The sequence below is a fragment of the Suricata suricatta genome, chromosome 2 (assembly GCF_006229205.1).
Source record: "Suricata suricatta isolate VVHF042 chromosome 2, meerkat_22Aug2017_6uvM2_HiC, whole genome shotgun sequence".
Taxonomy (NCBI): domain Eukaryota; kingdom Metazoa; phylum Chordata; class Mammalia; order Carnivora; family Herpestidae; genus Suricata; species Suricata suricatta.
Genome location: NC_043701.1, coordinates 159,931,993 through 159,948,700, shown reverse-complemented (window position 1 = coordinate 159,948,700; position 16,708 = coordinate 159,931,993). Strand labels below are relative to the sequence as shown.

The 16,708-nt window shown below is 48.9% G+C and overlaps 1 protein-coding gene across 2 annotated transcripts in view; it reads left to right on the top strand.

The window, feature by feature from the left end:
* The window catches only part of FBXW4 (F-box and WD repeat domain containing 4), a 63,370-nt gene that overhangs the window by 38,695 nt on the left and 7,967 nt on the right, over positions 1-16,708 (top strand). For both annotated transcript variants that reach the window (XM_029932428.1, XM_029932429.1), the window contains exon 5: positions 12,538-12,603. In XM_029932428.1, coding sequence (XP_029788288.1) covers positions 12,538-12,603 — 66 coding nt within the window. The remainder of the gene's footprint in view (positions 1-12,537; positions 12,604-16,708) is intronic.

Sequence of the window (16,708 nt, the reverse complement as noted above, 5' to 3'; positions counted from 1 at the left end):
GTCTACATTCCTGGCGCTGCTAGTTAATCTGGGAACAAGGAATTTCCTTGGAACTTCACTTTCCTGGAAAGCCCTGTAATGGGAAGTCTTGTAGGAAAGGACCTCGGTACCCTTACTTTTCTACTCTCTCTCTGATTGTTCCATGTCCCCACATAATGTAAGCCTCAGTCTGTGTGGACAAAGTGATGACTCTGGGGCCCTTGCCTCCTGTCACGGGGAAGGAATGGACACTAGTTATCAGTTGGCTTTGCACTAAGGTCTGCTGCTAGCCCTCTTCTATAAGGGAGCCCTTCCTCCTTGAGGGATAGGCTTCACCTGCTGTGCACACAGACCCTTCGTTCTCTCCTTTCCTCTTGCTGTGGGTCTGCTTCTGAAGCCCTGCTGTGCAGAATTTATGTGCACACCAGGCCTTACTGGCCTGCCAATTCCATGCCACCCCTTTCCTTCTCAACTCCACCTCACCCCTGCCTGGTAGCCTTCAGAGTAATGCTGGAACCTGCCACAGCAATCATACAAGGTTGAGGAAGTTAGAGTTTCACCTTCCCTTCTCCTAGCATTTTTATCAGTCAATTAATTTAGAGAGAGTGGGGGAGGGTAAGAGAGAGAGGGGACAGAGGATCCAAAGCAGGCTCTGAGGCATCAGCACAGAGCCCGATGCAGGGCTCAAACCCACGAACTGCAAGATCATGATCTGAGCCAAAGTCAGACACTCAACTGACTGAGCCATCCAAGTGCCCTACTCCTGTCTTATTCTGATGAAAGGGAAAAGGTCCAGGTGTGTGGTTGTTGGCAGTGAAACCACAGGTCGACATTCACATCCTCTGCCTCTCTGGGTTTTAGTTTGCTGGATGTCACTGTGGGACTCTTTTTCATTGGTGGATCAGTAGGGCCTCTCTTACGTTGAGCCTTGCTACAGTTGTGAGGCCACTGGATGAGGAAAGGCCACACAGTCATGTGGTGGGTCGTGCATATGGGCTCTCCTGACCTTTGTTTCATCAGAAAGAACCTCTTTCTAGAAGGTCTTGATTGTAGTTTGATGCTTGTCACATGAAAATGACGGCCTCCCATTGGTGCTTATGGAACATGGAGAATAAAAATAAGATTCAGGTAAATGTCTTGGGGACTCCATTGCTGGGCCTAAATCTGACAGTGGGTCAGAGATATAAGGTCTTAGGATTGTAGCTCACATAGAGTTCTCTTTGACCTGACCTTTTCTTCTTCTCTGTTGGTGTTATAAACACTTAATGCTCCTGGCCATATCTGGACTGACTCTGAGTTTGCAGGTCCCTTTATGGTTTGTTAATGTGGGTATACTTATAAAGAATCAGATTTTAAAATAAACGGGTGAGTTTATATCTGGCATATTTGTGTAATTCTCCAGGCAAGCTCTGCTCTCCTGCTTGTGTTGACCCTAATGGCTCTCATCATCCTCCACCTCATGCCCCTCTTCACATGCCAGCCCCTCGTGTTCATTAGCAAACCTGAACAAATACCAGATCTGGTCCGGCCTCATCTCCCCAGTGATCACCAGACCATGTGGGCCACCCATGCCCAGAAGAAGGCATTAGCAGCCTGGTGGCCCAGGCCTTGGGCCTGACCTAGACTACTGTGACGCCAGAATGGGCTGCCTAAAGGGAAAAAGTGATTTGTTTTGAAGTTGGAAAACTATTTTGTGCTTCAGGCTTTATTTGAGTACTCGCTCCATGCAGGGCACTGCTGGAGGCTCAGCCGTGGCCTTGGCCTCTGATGGGCCCCCAGGGGGGTGCAGAAGCTCACCTGTTGGCAGAGGTCGTTGACCTCTTTATGGAGAGAGTGGTCAGAAAGCAGGCATTTAGAGGAAAGCTTCTATAAGAGCAGGGGTGAAATTATGAAATTCTCATAGGCAGCTGTTCCCAGGCCTTAGCCACTCGGAAGGCCTCCAGGTGAGGGGTCTGTGTCGGAGGACGCCAGCCAGGTCCAGGATGCGGTCAAGAGACATTGTGGTCTGTGGTAAATGCAGAGTAGCTCTGGATTCAGTGTGCCACCATAGACATCCCATCTCCCGGGCAACTTGAAAATGAATATTGTTATTACCATCTTCCTTTTAATTTCTCACTTTCTATTTTGTTTAATTTTTACGTAATAGATAAATGCGTTACAGTTGTAAAAGATTCAAACACTAAAATACATAAAACGTAAAATAAAAAGTCCCCTTGAGTTTCCAGCGGCCCATTCCCCACCCTCCACACTCCTTTTTATAGGAAGTCTGGTACATGTGACTCCACATCTTTTATTTGAAGCAATTAGATCATATAATTTAATGGTATATGTATGTACGTGTGTATGTACACACACACACACACACACACACACACTCACACACAGAGTTTTGCTTTGTTTTGGGCTCATCATGCATTTGTTCTGCAACTTGAATTTTTCCTCTCTCCGTTTGGCTCACAGGGCTGTCGCCGTTAGAACACACAGCTTTAGCTCATTCTTCTCCCACTGCGTTCTAGTTCACAGTCATGTGCACACAACACAGCACACTTAGCCATCCTGCTACTGTCGGACACTAGGTGGTTCCTGGTGGTTTGTTATTATAAACAGGGCCTCAGACAACACCTGCCTACTTGCCTGTTTGTGCATATTATTAGGGGTTTCTCTAGGAAAGAGCTTCAGAAAAGACTTGCTGGATTGAGGGGTAAGTGCATTTGGAAGTTTTCAGGTGCTGCCAAATTGCCCTCCAGTGGGACAGTATCAGAATATAGACACCCACGAACAATGGGTACAATGGGTGCTATTTCCTCTTAGACTTCGTAGGAATAAGAGGTTTTTGGTTTCTTTTTCTTAAAGAAAATTTTTGCTTCTCTGTTGGGTAAAATACTTACCTCATTTAGGGAGCAGTTATAGAGGAGTGACTATACTATGAGTTAGGCTCGGGCTCACCTGCCTGACGTCAAGTCATGAGCCCCCGACATACTAGTAATGTGACCTTGGTGTGTTACAGAACCTCTCTATTCCTCAGTTCCCTCGCCTGTGAAAGGGGAATGGGCCTGGCAGTTCATACCTCATAGTCACTTAAAAAAAACTTTTTCAAAAAAACCACTTTTTCTTATGGAAAGTTACAAAATATACAGAAGTACAGTAATTGCCAACTCTTAGCCATGCCTGCGTCTACAGTCCTCCCCACACCGTCCCTTCCAACGCTTTGTGAAACAAACATCAAGCATAGAAATACATATTTCAGTGTGTATTCTGAAAGATGAGGATGCTTTAAAAAATTTTTGATTACTATACTATTATTATATCTAGAACACTATTGTCAAATCCATTGGAATGTTTTAAGGATTAAATGAACAAATTCACACACATAATGTGCTTAGAACAGTACCTGGTTGACCTCGAGCAGGTGGGAAATGCTCTGTAAGTGCATGTAGCAATTTCCATTGGTCTAACTTGTAATTCTTTAGTTTTAGTTACTGGGAGGCTTAACATTATGTCATGATTTCTTGGTCATGTGTATTTTTTCTATGAATAACTTCTGAAAAATTTTGCTCATTAATCTACCTGCTCCACTGGTGATTTATAAGATTTCTTTATATGTTCCAGGTATGAACATTTTGACTATTATGAATATTTGGTAATTCCTTTCAGCTGATGTTTACAGCATCTTCTGTTGGCTATTTGGGGACAAGTTCTGTCATCTTTACCTTTTCAGCCTCAGAGTTTTGTTTCATCTTAAGAATGTTTTTCTGGGGTGCCTGGGTGGCTCAGTTGGTTAAGCATCCAGCTTTGGCTCAGGTCATGATCTCACAGTTCATGGGTTTGAGTCCCACGTCAGACTCTGTGCTGACAGCTCGCTCAGAGCCTGGAGCCTGCTTCAGATTCTGTCTCCCTCTCTCTCTGACCCTTCCCTGCTCGCGCTCTCTCTCTCTCTCTCTCTCTCTCTCTCTCTCTCTCTCTCTCTCTCTCTCAAAAATAAATAAAACCCATTAAAAAATGTCTTTCCCTATTCCAAGATTGTAAAAGTATCTTCCTATATTTTCTTGTAATACTTTATGGTCTTTCATGGAATTTTGAAAAATGTTTATCTCATTAATCCATGTGGAATTGAGGTCGTCTCTGAGGTAGGGCTCTAGTTTTGTTTTGTTTTGTTTTTAAAAATTTTTTAATGTTTTATTTTAGTTTGAGAGAGAGAGACACAGGGAGTGAGTGGGGGAGGAGCAGAGAGAGAGGGAGACTCAGAATACGGAAGCAGAGTCCAGGTTCTCTACACTCAACGTGGGGCTGTCAGCACAGAGCCTGACGTGGGGCTCAAACTCACGAATGTGAGATCATGACCCGAGCCAAAGTCGGAGGCTTAACCGACTGAGCCACCCAGGTGCCCCTCTAGTTGTTTTTAAATTTATTTTTAATGTTCATTTATTTTTGAGAGAGAGAAAGCACATACAAGAGCAGGGGACAGGTAGAGAAAGAGAGAAGGAGGGGGAGAATCCCACACAGGCTCTGCACTGTCAGCACAGAGCCCAGTGTGGGGCTCAAGTTCATGAATTATGAGATTATGACCTGAACAGAAATTAAGGCTTGGACGCTTAACCAACTGAGCCAGCCAGGTGCCCCGAGTTTGATATTCTTCCCAAACATGTATTCTGTGGTGTCTCTACCCTTCACTGACTAGTTCACACTTTATCTGCTGTCTAATTTAAAAGCCTTGTTTAGGATTTACTAATTCCTTACAAACATATAGGTATGGCTTTGGATTCTTTATTTTAGTCCACTGATCTATATGTTGTTCTAGCTGCAGCTTTAGAGCATGTTTGATATCTGGGAGAACAGCTTGCTTCTTGGGGCCCCCGGCCAGCTCAGCCGGTGGAGCATGTGGCTCTTGTTCTCAGGGTCATGGGTCCGAGCCCCACATTGAGTGTAGAGATTACTTAAGGATAAGATCTTTGAAAAAAAAAAAACCTAAACTTCTGTTGTTCTTGTAAAAATATTTCTTGGTTATTCCTGTGGATTTCCACTTCCAGATGAATTTTAGAATCAATTGATGAAGTAAAAAATCTTGTTTGGATGGGACACTGTTGAATTTGTAGGTTAATTAGGGGAGAAGTGACAGTTTTCTAATCTTGAGACTTCCTATCCAGGAACATGATAGATCTTTCTATTTATTCAGCAAGTTTTTTGTTTTTTGTTTTTTTTCCATATGGGCCTGTCTTGTCTTTTGTTGGTGGTGTTTTTTGTTAGGTTTATCCTTGGCTGTTTTACAGTTTTCTAATTATTTTTTTGTGAGTGGATTTCTTATTACATTTGGTTGGTGATTGCTGGTAGGTAATAATAGCTAACATCACTGGGTAAGCTGTCTCCTGTAATGTTTACAACAAGCCCATGCCTAGGTATCATAATCGTTTCTATTAAAATTTTTAAACATATTTTTATTTATTTTTGAGAGATAGAGACAGAGTGCAAAAGGGGAAGGGACAGAGAGAGAGGGAGACACAGAATCTTAAGCAGGCTCTAGCCTCTGAGCGGTCAGCACAGCACAGAGTCTGACATGGGGCTCGAACTCACGAACTGTGAGGTCATGATGTGAGCCAAAGTCAGACACTTAACCGACTGAGCCACCCAGGTGCTCCCATTGTAATATCTTTTAGTTCAGTCTTTTGGATTTTCTCAGTAGATAAGTATGTTGTCTGCAAATATCGACCATCTTGATCTCTTCTTTTCCATTGCCTCTTGTCAGACACACAGCTGTGTATTATGTCGTCATTTCTCAGTAAGTCCGGGCCAGCCAACTTTTCCTTTTGCACTGGAGCACGCTGCCGTTTCTTCCTCTCGGGATCGGATGGAGCTGTTCTCGTGTTTAGAGGCCGTGCGGATGGAAAGTAGAGCATAGAGGCTCTGCTCCCTGCAGCCCCCAACACATCTTGTTAAATTCCTATTGGACAGTGAGTCCTTGTTTTTGGCATCCTTAATTTTTCCTCTTGTGTTAATTCTGTCCTTCCATCGCTCACGCTTCTGAGTCTACTCACTGAGTGGAGTGAGTGCACTTGGGAAGAGCAACCCCTACCTCAAGCTTCCTTTTCTCTAACCTCAGTCAGGACCTTACATCCTTGGTCAGACTGAGCTTTTACCATTGGTGAAAAATTTTTAAGTGAAATTTAAAATCTGAAATGAATAATGGGAGGCGTTTCCCAGCTGCAGGACAGCACTCACCCATGGTGCAGCAGCAAACTTGCTTTCTTGGAGTTTGTTAGAGTTGCAGTGGGAGTGAACATCGGAGCCCTTTGGGTTCTCTGTTCAGAACACCTGACCTTGTAGGTGGTCACTGGCACCATCCTGTCCTGATGCACTTGAGCTAAGAGAGGTTTGGGGTTTGGAGAGAGAGAGAGAGAGAGAGAGAGACAGAGACAGAGAGAGAGACAGAGAGAATGAGCCTGAGCAGGGTGCCTCTGCCAGCTGTGGGCGTCAGGAGTTGCTCTTGCTCCCTATTGGCCAGTGCCTAGTCGGGAAAAAGAGGCCAGTGGAGCCCCTCACTTCTTATCTGGCCTTCCTGACTAACCTTGAGCTACTGGTCAGTCCCGTAGCTTCAGTTTGAGGTGTGTCAGGGCCACCATTCCTGCTCTGGCAGGAAGCTCGCTATTGGGTCCACCTGTTCACAGCCATGGGTCAGTATTTAGGAGTGTCTGATTACATTGTGTTTTCCCTTAAAAGGCATAAATGATATTTTTCCCTTTAAAAAGTAGCACCTGCTTGTTAAAGAAGATTTGGAACATTAAATTTTTTTTTGCACAGAGCCCAACGTGGGGCTCAATCCCACGACCCTGAGATCATGACCTGAGCCAAATTCATGGCCAGGTGCCCCTGAAAAATCAAATTTAAAAGAGAGAATTGCTATTCTACTGCCCAGACATAATCACTCTTAGCATCTCAGTATGTTTCTTTCCACGCTTTCCTTTTCCATCTGCAGGCTTTCAAAAAATAGTTATATTAAAGCTGTTTGTTCTCGACTTTTTTTCTTATCATAACATCCAAGACTGTTGCTTGTACTCTTTGGAAGCATCATTCTGGATGACTGTGTAATATTCCATTAAGTCAATTTATTTAACATATTTTTGGTTTTGACTCCTTGAAGGGCTCCTTTCTGTTAACCCGTTCGGGTTCAGTCATCCATGAAGTTGGCTAAAGTTCTTTTGAATTTATATTTTCTGTCTGCACCATGTCTTTGAGGTAATGGTATGCCAGCTGTGATGTGAAATGGACCTTCTTATTTGCCTAAAACTTCACTCGTTCAAGCTTCGCAAGGCCCCTTGGTCTCCTTATCCCTTGGTTTGATGAACAAAGTTGTATTTCCCTTCCCCTCCCTGGCCATACAGCTTTAGTTAGGCGCACTTGCCCCCCAACCCCAGCCTTCATGGGCAGGCGCTGCTGTGGATGGCAAGCCCCCCAGTGTCCTCCTGCTCCATCACTGATGTGCCCTTCAGCCTTCCGGTCTGCATTCAGGAGGATGCTTCCCCAACTGCAGTGTGCGATGTTTGCTAGAGAGAAAGCAAGATTTCTTTGCCCCCCCCCCCTTTTTTTTCCTGCCCCAACACATGTATTTCCTTTCCCCTCGGGTGGCCTGGGGTGCCCTGTTGGCTGGATATTGGGAACCGACTGCCTTATACTTTCACCTGCTGCAGCCTGTGTCTGTCCCCCTCCCGACTGCTGTTGACCTCCTGTTCCCACTCCACCGGTCCCTCCCTCTCAGTGCTGTCAGGGACACTACTTCTCCTGGCCTGCCCTCACCGAGCGAGTTTGTGTGACCTTCGCACTGCATTCAGGCTTTGGGACTCAGCTGCCGTAATGATGTCAGTGGCGCAGGTTAGCAGATGGCGGCCGTAGCAATGAGACCTGACATGTTCTAATGACTCCCTCCTTCCCACCCTCGCAGGCCGAGCCGATGGAGGGGCAGGGGTTTCCTTGAGGCATTTTAGGAGGGGGCCAAGGGGAATGGGGGGGGGGGCCAGGTGCCGATGAGGCCTGTGACCTTTGCTGCTATAATATCAGTGTTTCACAAGCAGGGCGGTTCGGGAGCCCACTTGCAGCCCATCAAAAATTGATTTAATTGCAATTTTTCCTCCAATTAGGAGCAGTGGAGCCTGACTAATTGGAGTAATAGAGAGTAATAAGGCTCAGATAAAAAGCCTTCCTCGGCGGCCTTTGTATCTCGTGTCAGTGCCTGTCAGAGGTCAGAGAGCTTGCATATTCTATTAGGCAGCCGGCCTTCATTTGTACAAATTAGTTTACCCAACAGTAATTAAAATGCCAATGCGGGTTGAAGAGAACTGAATACACTTGATGGGCATGTTGGTGAATGATGTGACAGCTCTGGTGGCCTCCCTTGCCAAAGTGTGTCAGCCCCGGCTCAGAGGCGGCTGGGGCCTGGGCCAGCTGGGTGGCTCCGGGCCAGCCGTGGGGCACAGCTGCTAAGCACGCCACTTCTGCTGCCTCCTCAGGGCCACTCGGTCTCTCCTTTCTTCTTCCAGGTGGAGCCATTTGTTCAGTTATCCATTTGTTCACTCAGCAAGGGCTGGAGTTTTCAGTGTGTGTCAGGCATTGAATGAGGTGCTGGGGAGAGAACCTGCTGGGCAGGGAGAGGGTCAAATCCCAGCCCTACTAGCTGCTCCCTCCGGGAGCCAGAGCAGGGTGCATTTCCTCCCTGGGCCTCAGTTTTTTCATCTGTAAAATAGGAAAAGTGGTACTTGCACAGGGTTACAACGATTAGATGGGATGATTTTTGTGAAACCCTTCCTCAGAACCAGGCACCTAGTAGGTGTTCAATAAATGACTAACATAATTAAGAGGGCCTGAATGAAGGCAGAGGCAGCAAGAATATATCTTCTTTTCACCCTGCTCACACCCAAATAATTTCCCTTTCTCCCTCTCTCCTCTCTTCTTTTTCTTATTATTTTCTATTCCTCAACTTGAGTACCAGCACCCCTAACTCTCCTGGTGTCTCTCTCTGATGTGGGGGCTCCCATGTCTGCTTCTTGGGCCTGATGATCTCTGTGATGCCAAGTTTGCTTGAGCTCAGACCAGGGGGCCAGGAAGGTAGGTTGGGAATCTGGACAAGGTCTGAAGCAAGATGAGAAGTTGGAGAAGGCTAGTTTCTGATAAGGACTTTCTCATCCCAGAAGAGTAGAGTTGATAGTGACTTTTAGACCCTCAAGCTGAGAACGTGGGTGTGTACTTGTGCAAGAGCGTGTGTATGTGTGTGTGTGTGTGTGTGTGTGTGTGTATGTATGATGACATTAATTTGTAGGTACTGTTGGTATTTCACATCTATTATCTGATTGTGGTGCTTATGAGGGATTCCACTGCCCGCCAGTGATGTATGACTGTGTCATGTGTCATTCAGTCTGGTGATGGGGGCATTATTTCTTTAAGAAGCAGTGGGACCCCCTTCATAGCCCACATGCCTAGCTTCCCCAGCCTTGTTGGCTGTGAGCTTGGAAGACCCCTGCAGTCCGGTCCCACAGACTTATACTGAGTACCTCTTTGAGGCCAGGCACCGGAGGACACACGAGCCCCCAGATGATCCATGATCTCAAAGGGAAGATGGGGAAATAACCCCCAAGATACCAGTCATCCCCTGAGGGCAAGATAAAGCGTGGTAGGCTCCTGGAGGAAGAGTGGTCACGTCCCCTGAGGAGCGAGCAGCTTCTGCCTCTGCCTGTTCATGGGTTTGCTGACCTTGTCCCTAGGATCCCCTGAGAAAGAGAGGGACTGAAGGCGAAAGCCATTTGCATTTTCACTTCTTTCTGGGGAGAGTGGCTTTTTCAGTAACCTCAGCCTCTAAGTTGAGATTGTAGCAAAGACCTTTTAATGGGTCAGACTCTGAGTCATCCCTTTGGCAGTGCCACTGGAGGCCCCGTGCACATATTCGCGGAGGGCATCTCTGAGCACTCGATGAGAATCTTTGGCCCGCGGGGCACAGAGCCCGGTGTGGAGAGATCTGATGCAGGACGACGGCGGGCTGGCGCATGTGGAGCGGGGTGGTATCACGTGTGGGCAGGGTGGTGTGGTGGCTGAGCTTGAGATGCGCGCACCCCCCGCCACCGCCTCCGTTTGAAGCACTTTATCTGGTGGGGCTCCTGGGAGGCGTGCAGGCGTGCAGGGGTAATTCATGGAAATTCTCTCAAGTCTGGCTGTCACTTCATTGCCTTTCCGTGCAGTGGGGGATAATTGCTTCTATCGGGAACTTACTGTGTCATGTGAAGCCTCCTTCGGGCATCCAGGGGCAGCGAGTTCCGTCTCCTCCCACCCCTGCACCAGGTGTCTTGTCTCCTGCATTTAGACACACCTTTTAATCATCTGACCTTGAATGTGGCTGGTCTGTGGCTCTTGCCTTCTGCTTCCTGAAGTCCTTGGGAGCTAGGGGGTGAGGTGGGGAGCAAGTGTGGCTGTGAGTAGGGAGCAATAGTGTGAGGTGTGTGGTACTGTGCCCGCAACAAGCATCGCCCCCGAGGCCTGGCAGTCCCCAAGGTCTGTGTGTGTCCTAGTGCGTGTGCCTGGCAGGGCCTGGCTCCAAAGCTGCTTGACCGTTGCTTACAGAGTTTGTACCGCATGTTATGTTCGATTACGCTCTTAGGGCCTCTCATGTGCTGGGGGTAGGGGGTCTCTCTCCTTCCCCCTCCTCCTCCCTGCACTGCATAGTTGGGCAAGGGAAGAGGGCAGCTTTTGGAAAGGAATGCTTAATGGTCGCCATGTCCAGGCAATCCTGAAAGGCCTTCGTGGGGTATGAAGGTGAGAGGCAGTTCTCCTGGTGGGAGATAGACCCAGCTGGTGACAGCGGGCAGGGGTGGAGGACAGGAGTCCTAGGAGGAGGTGTTGGCAGCCCCACCCCAGCCTTCTGGGCACTGTTGGGAATGGCCAGTTCAGGCCCAGATGTGTCCTCCCTTCCCCCTCCTTCTTGACTTCCCTGGTCCCTGAGTCAGACCTGTGGCCAATCCAAGGCCTGCCGCTGGCCTCCTTGGAGATGTCTGCATCTGTGTGGCGCGCCTCACCTGGCTTGCGCCCCTCAAAAGTCTGGAGAGCCCAATTGGCTGCTTGAATGCTTTCCAAGTGGCTATTACATTTCCAACCCAAGGTAATTGGCTTTACCAGTTATTAATGGATTCCCCTCGAGAGACAAATGCGGAGCCGAGGGAGGACAGCACCTCCTGGCTTTGTAGTTGGAGGCTTCAGTGTCCAGTGGCTGCTTTCCAGGCTGGGAGTCACTTGGGGCATGACAGAGTGGCCGCTTTGGCCCGCCATTCTGGGTGAGTGGTTGCAGGCACTCCTGTGGGTCGAGAGGCAGCTGGGATGCTGGAGTGTATCCCTCAAGGAGCTCTTGGCCTGAGGCATGGAAGCTTCGGGGTGGCTCACATGCCCTTGTTATCAGCCTGGAGTCAAAAAGCAGACACCACGGGCTGCCGTTTTTATCGCACGTCTGTGGGTTGGCCAGTGTCTTTCCCCACCTCTCCCCCATCGGCAACCTCCCCCCGGACAAACTCACTGGCTTCCTCTCTACAGAAACCCGTCCCCCTGTTGACCCATTGGGACCAGGGAGCACAGGTGCCGGGGAGGACAGGCAGCTGCCCCACACTGCTAAGGTGTCATTAATCTGTCTGCTCCCCCCATCAAGCCCCGGCTCCTGACATGTAGGGACGTGGCCCTTCCCTGCTCCGGGGCCCCTGAGTGACAACAACCATTTTTGACTCTCTTGTTTATGGTTAGGATTTTCAGCCAGGCTTCCTGAGGGCTTCCCTTCCTCACCCCCACCAGCAAGTCCCCAACAATGGTGGGGCCTGGCACGTAGGTCCCAGTTCTGGTCCTGGAGCTCCAGCCAGCCTGGCTCACCATGCGGGGCCTGCCCACTGCCCCAGGCCTCCACCTAAAATGAAAGTCTGCAGATGGCACTTGTTGAACTTTCTAGGGGGTTAAGAGAGCCTCTGGGAAACAAGGTGTGTCCTTGTCCTCTAAACTGCCTGCCGTCCCGCCCCCCCGGCAGCCCCAGCAGCCTGGGCCCTCACTGCGCCTGCCCCCTCGCATCCCAGCACATCACCCGTCCCATGTCACTCGCTTTCGATAGTTCCCTCCGTTCAGTTTGGTGCCATTGGACCTGCCCTGAGCTTGTACATTACCAGATGCCCCCAGCTCTCAAAACCGTCAGCAGTACCCCCCACCACCCTTGCCTCTGGCCAGGGCATCACCTTCCAGCGCCCAACAGCCTGTTCCCAGGAGGAGGCCCAGGAAGTGTGCCCTCCCTTGGCCTGAACGTTTCACATCTGGAGATGTGCTGTTCTGGTGGCCAGAGACCACGAGACCCTCCTGAAGGCCTGGGGGGCCCCCTGGGAGGCTGTAGGCCTCAGCACTCTTCCGGTCATCCCCTCCGATGGCCCCGCGGCCATTTCTCTCATCCTGTCTCAACGCCGTGATCCCCTGGGGAGAATGAGCACTGCAGTGCCAATTGTGCAGCCCCTTCCGCCACAAGTTCTGACAAGCCAGCCCTGACTCTGCTCTCCTTTTGTTTGGCAGCTCTTTTGTGACCGGGACAGCTTGTTGTGGGCACTTCTCACCCCTAAGAATCTGGGACCTCAACAGGTAAGAGATTCCTGAGTCACCACGGCTTCCTGTGGGGGTGGGGCTAGGACAGCCGGGGAGGTTGCGGGGGGCGGGGCAACACACAGAGCTGGCTGGGCCAGCCCGGGCTCTGGGGGGCCACCGAGTGGTCCAGGGGGACTGGGAAGAACCCGGTGGCCCACGACGCTCGGCAGCCTCAAGGTGCGCATGTCTCCTGGCGTCGTTCGACTTAACCCGAGGAGACTGTTGGAAGTAATTTATGATAGGTCAGTAATTTCACTCAGAAATCAGGTTACCAACAGTTTGGATTTATGATACTTTTTCTCTGAAGAGTGCCCGATTATGTGGCTACATAAAATCCCGTCTATTCTTGGAGATGATTTTTCTGAAATAAACGACTTGGGGAAGTGGCCTACAGAGCCATGAAAAGAATTACATAGAACAGTTAAAATCCATCCAGGTTTTATTCACAATTCTCGAGCCTTTGTAAGCTTGATACGTTCCCATCGGATTATCTACCATTCTGTTGGATTTTTTTTTTAAGCTTTTTATTTTGAAATAATTATAGATTCATTGGAAGTTCCAAAAATAGGACAGCAAGGTACCAGAGTTACGTTAGATAATATAATAAATTTGATATCTTTTTACTTATAAATATTTTTATTTTTACATATACATATTATATCCTATTTTATTCTGTTATATATCAGAACCAGGAAATTGATGCTGGTATAAACCACAGACCTTTATTCAGATTGCACTCATTTCTCTGTGTGTGTGTGTGTGTGTGTGTGTGTTGAGTTCTTCACAATTTTATCCCATGTGTGGATTCCTGTAACCGCTACAACAGTTCAGATACAGAACTGGTAGTCCTTCGCCTGCCCATGTACAGCCACACCATCTTGCCCCCGTCCCCTCCTAAACCGCCTCGTCCCTCACCTCTGGCCACCACTTATATGCTCTCCACTCTGTGCTTCCGTCCGTTTGAAAGTACTATGTAAGTGAAATGCCTTTTGAGGTTTGTCCCCCCGCCTCCCGCCCTTTAACCGGGCATAATTCTCATGAGAGCCACAGTACTTGGTCTGTGCATCTCTGGCACTTTACCCTTTATTGCTCAGTAGTGTTCCCTGGTGTGGACGTCCCAAACTTCTCTGTCACTGAACAACATTCACCCACTGAAGGACATTGGGTTATTTTCAATTCTTTGATGATTGCAAATTAAGCTGTCACGAACATTTGAGTATAAGCTTCCGTGTGGACATGTGTTTTCCTTTCTCTGGGATAAATGCTCCAGAGTGCAAGTGCCAGGTCATTTGGTAAGTGTGTGTTTAATTTGTTACCTGCCAAACTGTTGTGAATATCTTCACCATTTTATAATCCAACTCCAGCGTATGAGAGAGGCAGTTTCCTCCCGTCCTTAACAGCACTTGGAATTGTCACTCTTTCTTAGCTATTCTAAGAGGTGTAGTATCTTGTGGCTTTAACGTGAATTTCCTTAATAGCGAACGGCATCTTTTTGTGTGCGTATTTGCCTTCCGATGTTCTCTTTGGTGGAATCTCTGCTCATGTCTTTCGGCCATTTTCTAAGTGAATAGTTTGCTTTTGCACTGGTGAGTTTGGGGAGTTCTTTATTTATTCCAGATATTAATCCTTTGTCAGGTACGTGGCTTGCCTCTATCTTTGAGTCTGGAGCTTTCTTTTTATCCTTGTAACAGGATAAAAGACCAAAATTTTAGGTTTTGATAGCGTCCAAATTATTTTTTTCTTTTGTCAATTGTGCTCATGGGGTCAAGGCTAAGACGTCTGCCCTTGGTCCCAGGCCCCGGGCTCTGGTTCAGCGCCGTGGTTCACAGCAGCGAGGCTGTGCCGTTCTTGTCTGTCCCCTGCCTCAGGGGCTCTAGCACGTCTCCTTTCCTCTCTGTATCCCCAGGAACGCGGTGCCCTTCTCTTTTCTTGTTCCCCTGAAAAATCCATTGTATTGTCAGCCTTTCCAAAAGATTTTTTTTTAACACATGAGCTGTTGTAATTAAATACGGTTTTTTCTACACTGTTCTCTTAATGGTTATCCAACCACAGGGATAGGAAACTCGCAACTCACCCAGACACCATGTTACATCTTTGGATAGCTCTGAGAGTGGTCACGCCTGTCCTTCTTCGAGAGTTGATCTGCTTCCAGGAGCTGTGACCCTGGACAAGAAGCAAGGTGAAGCTTGCCTGTGAAGACAGGCCTTTAAATCTCTGAAAACTTCGGTCCTGTTTCTCCAGTGTCTTCTCTTTATCAGGCCAGAAGTCCGAGGCCCTTATACCGTTGCTCATAAACGTAGTACATCAGTTTAGGGTGCTTTTGGCCAGAAGTATTGGGGGCCTACTTCAAAGTAGCTCCAACAAGAAAGAGATTATTATTATCGTAAGTGACAAGGGGTCACCGGGAGTCGGAAGGTTCGCCGGGCCCAGGACTGACGGGTGCAGTCGCTCAGCGAGAGCCTGAGGGCCCGTCATCTCAGCTTCCTGCTTTGCCACCTCAGTCAGCGTAGGTGTTGCCCTTATCCTCAGGCCTGTTCACAAAAGCTCTACCCACTCATAAGGCAGTACCCAAAGGGGAAAAGGAAGGAAGAGGACATGTCCCTGCCTGGGTCTCTTCTTAAGATGGGGGATCCTTTTATAGGAGCCCCCAAGCAGACCCCTCATGTGTAGTGAGCCAGGAGTGTACTCCATTACTCGCCCTGAACCAAACTATGGCAAGGGAAATGGAGTGACCAGTCAAGATTGGCCTGGGCCCGGGGAAGAGCCCAGCTTCTTCACAGGCATACTGGCATTTGGGGAGGGACGGGGGCACAGATCAGATTTTGGTCAGCAAGAAAGTGAGGAACAGCTGGGCGGATGACCCTGTGGTGTTGGTCTCACACTCATTTTAGGACCATTCTCACCTGAACGTTTCTTTGAATATATCTGGTTGGATCCCTCTTGAAATGAGGTGCTCATAACTGAGTACTGAACACACTGGGTGTGAGATGATGAGTGGCAGGTGCTATCGCCTCCTTATTCTAGATCTTTGGCTTTCGTTAATGTAGCCGATGGTCACATCATACTGTTGCCAGCACAGCTCAGCTGAAACTTGCAAGGGATCCTGTGTTCCACGGCCTCTGGGGCGCTGGAGGGCTCGTCCTGCCGCACCCGTGCCGCCCGCAAGCTTGGTGCTTCCACTTGGGGCTGAGGCGGAAGGAAGGCCTCCTTGGGGTGTGACAGGGAGGCTGGGAGGAGCCACAGAGGGCCCACAGGCTGCGTGGTCGGCAGACTCGGGTTCTAGAACTACCTCCGCCTCTTCTTAGCTCTGTGATATGGGGGTGGGGGCACTCTGGGCCTCAGTTTCCACATTTGTAAGTGAGATTTAATTATCTCTACTTAACAGAACTAGTATGAAAACAGTTATTTTGTAAAAGTGCCCATACAGTGCCCGTCTCCTTCCCTTTCTTCTTCCTCCCCTGCAGCTGCCTTCCACAGTAGTACCTTAGAGTTTGTAGACACTCTCCCTTTTAACTCTCCGAATACCTGTGGCTTGTGGCCACTAAAGGCGGAGTGGCCCTGCTGACCTCCTGGTCTTGAGAAGGCCCATGACAGTAAGCAAGGCCGCAGGTCACAAGGTAGGTGTTTCTGCTGCAAGTCAGGTTCAGTCCTGTAGCCGGGCCCTGTGCCTGGCAGCCTCGCTGGCCTATACTCGGGGTGGTAAATGAGCCTGGGCAGGGCACCACAGTGGCCCAGCTTTGTCTCAGAAGCTGAGTAACCTTTGAGGGCCGCCTCTTTCTGCCTGTGGTTTCCTTGGTGGGGATACTCCTGGGCACAGATTTATAGCCAGGATGTAGTTACAAGCCACCACCAACTCCTTCCTGGAAGGGCACTCTTATGAGATCCCTAGTCGTCACTAACCCCAAATGCTGGATCTTTTCAGAACCCAGGAGAAAGCCAAATGGTAAGGGGCGCAGCACAGCTACAGCCAGGATTCTGACGAGCCAGACAAGATCCCACCGCTGCGCCCTCTGGACAGCCCATAGTAGGGCCGGCCTGGGCATCTTGTTGCTTTGCCTGCTCTCTGGCCCTCAGCCACCCCTTATCACCACTGAGAGAAGCC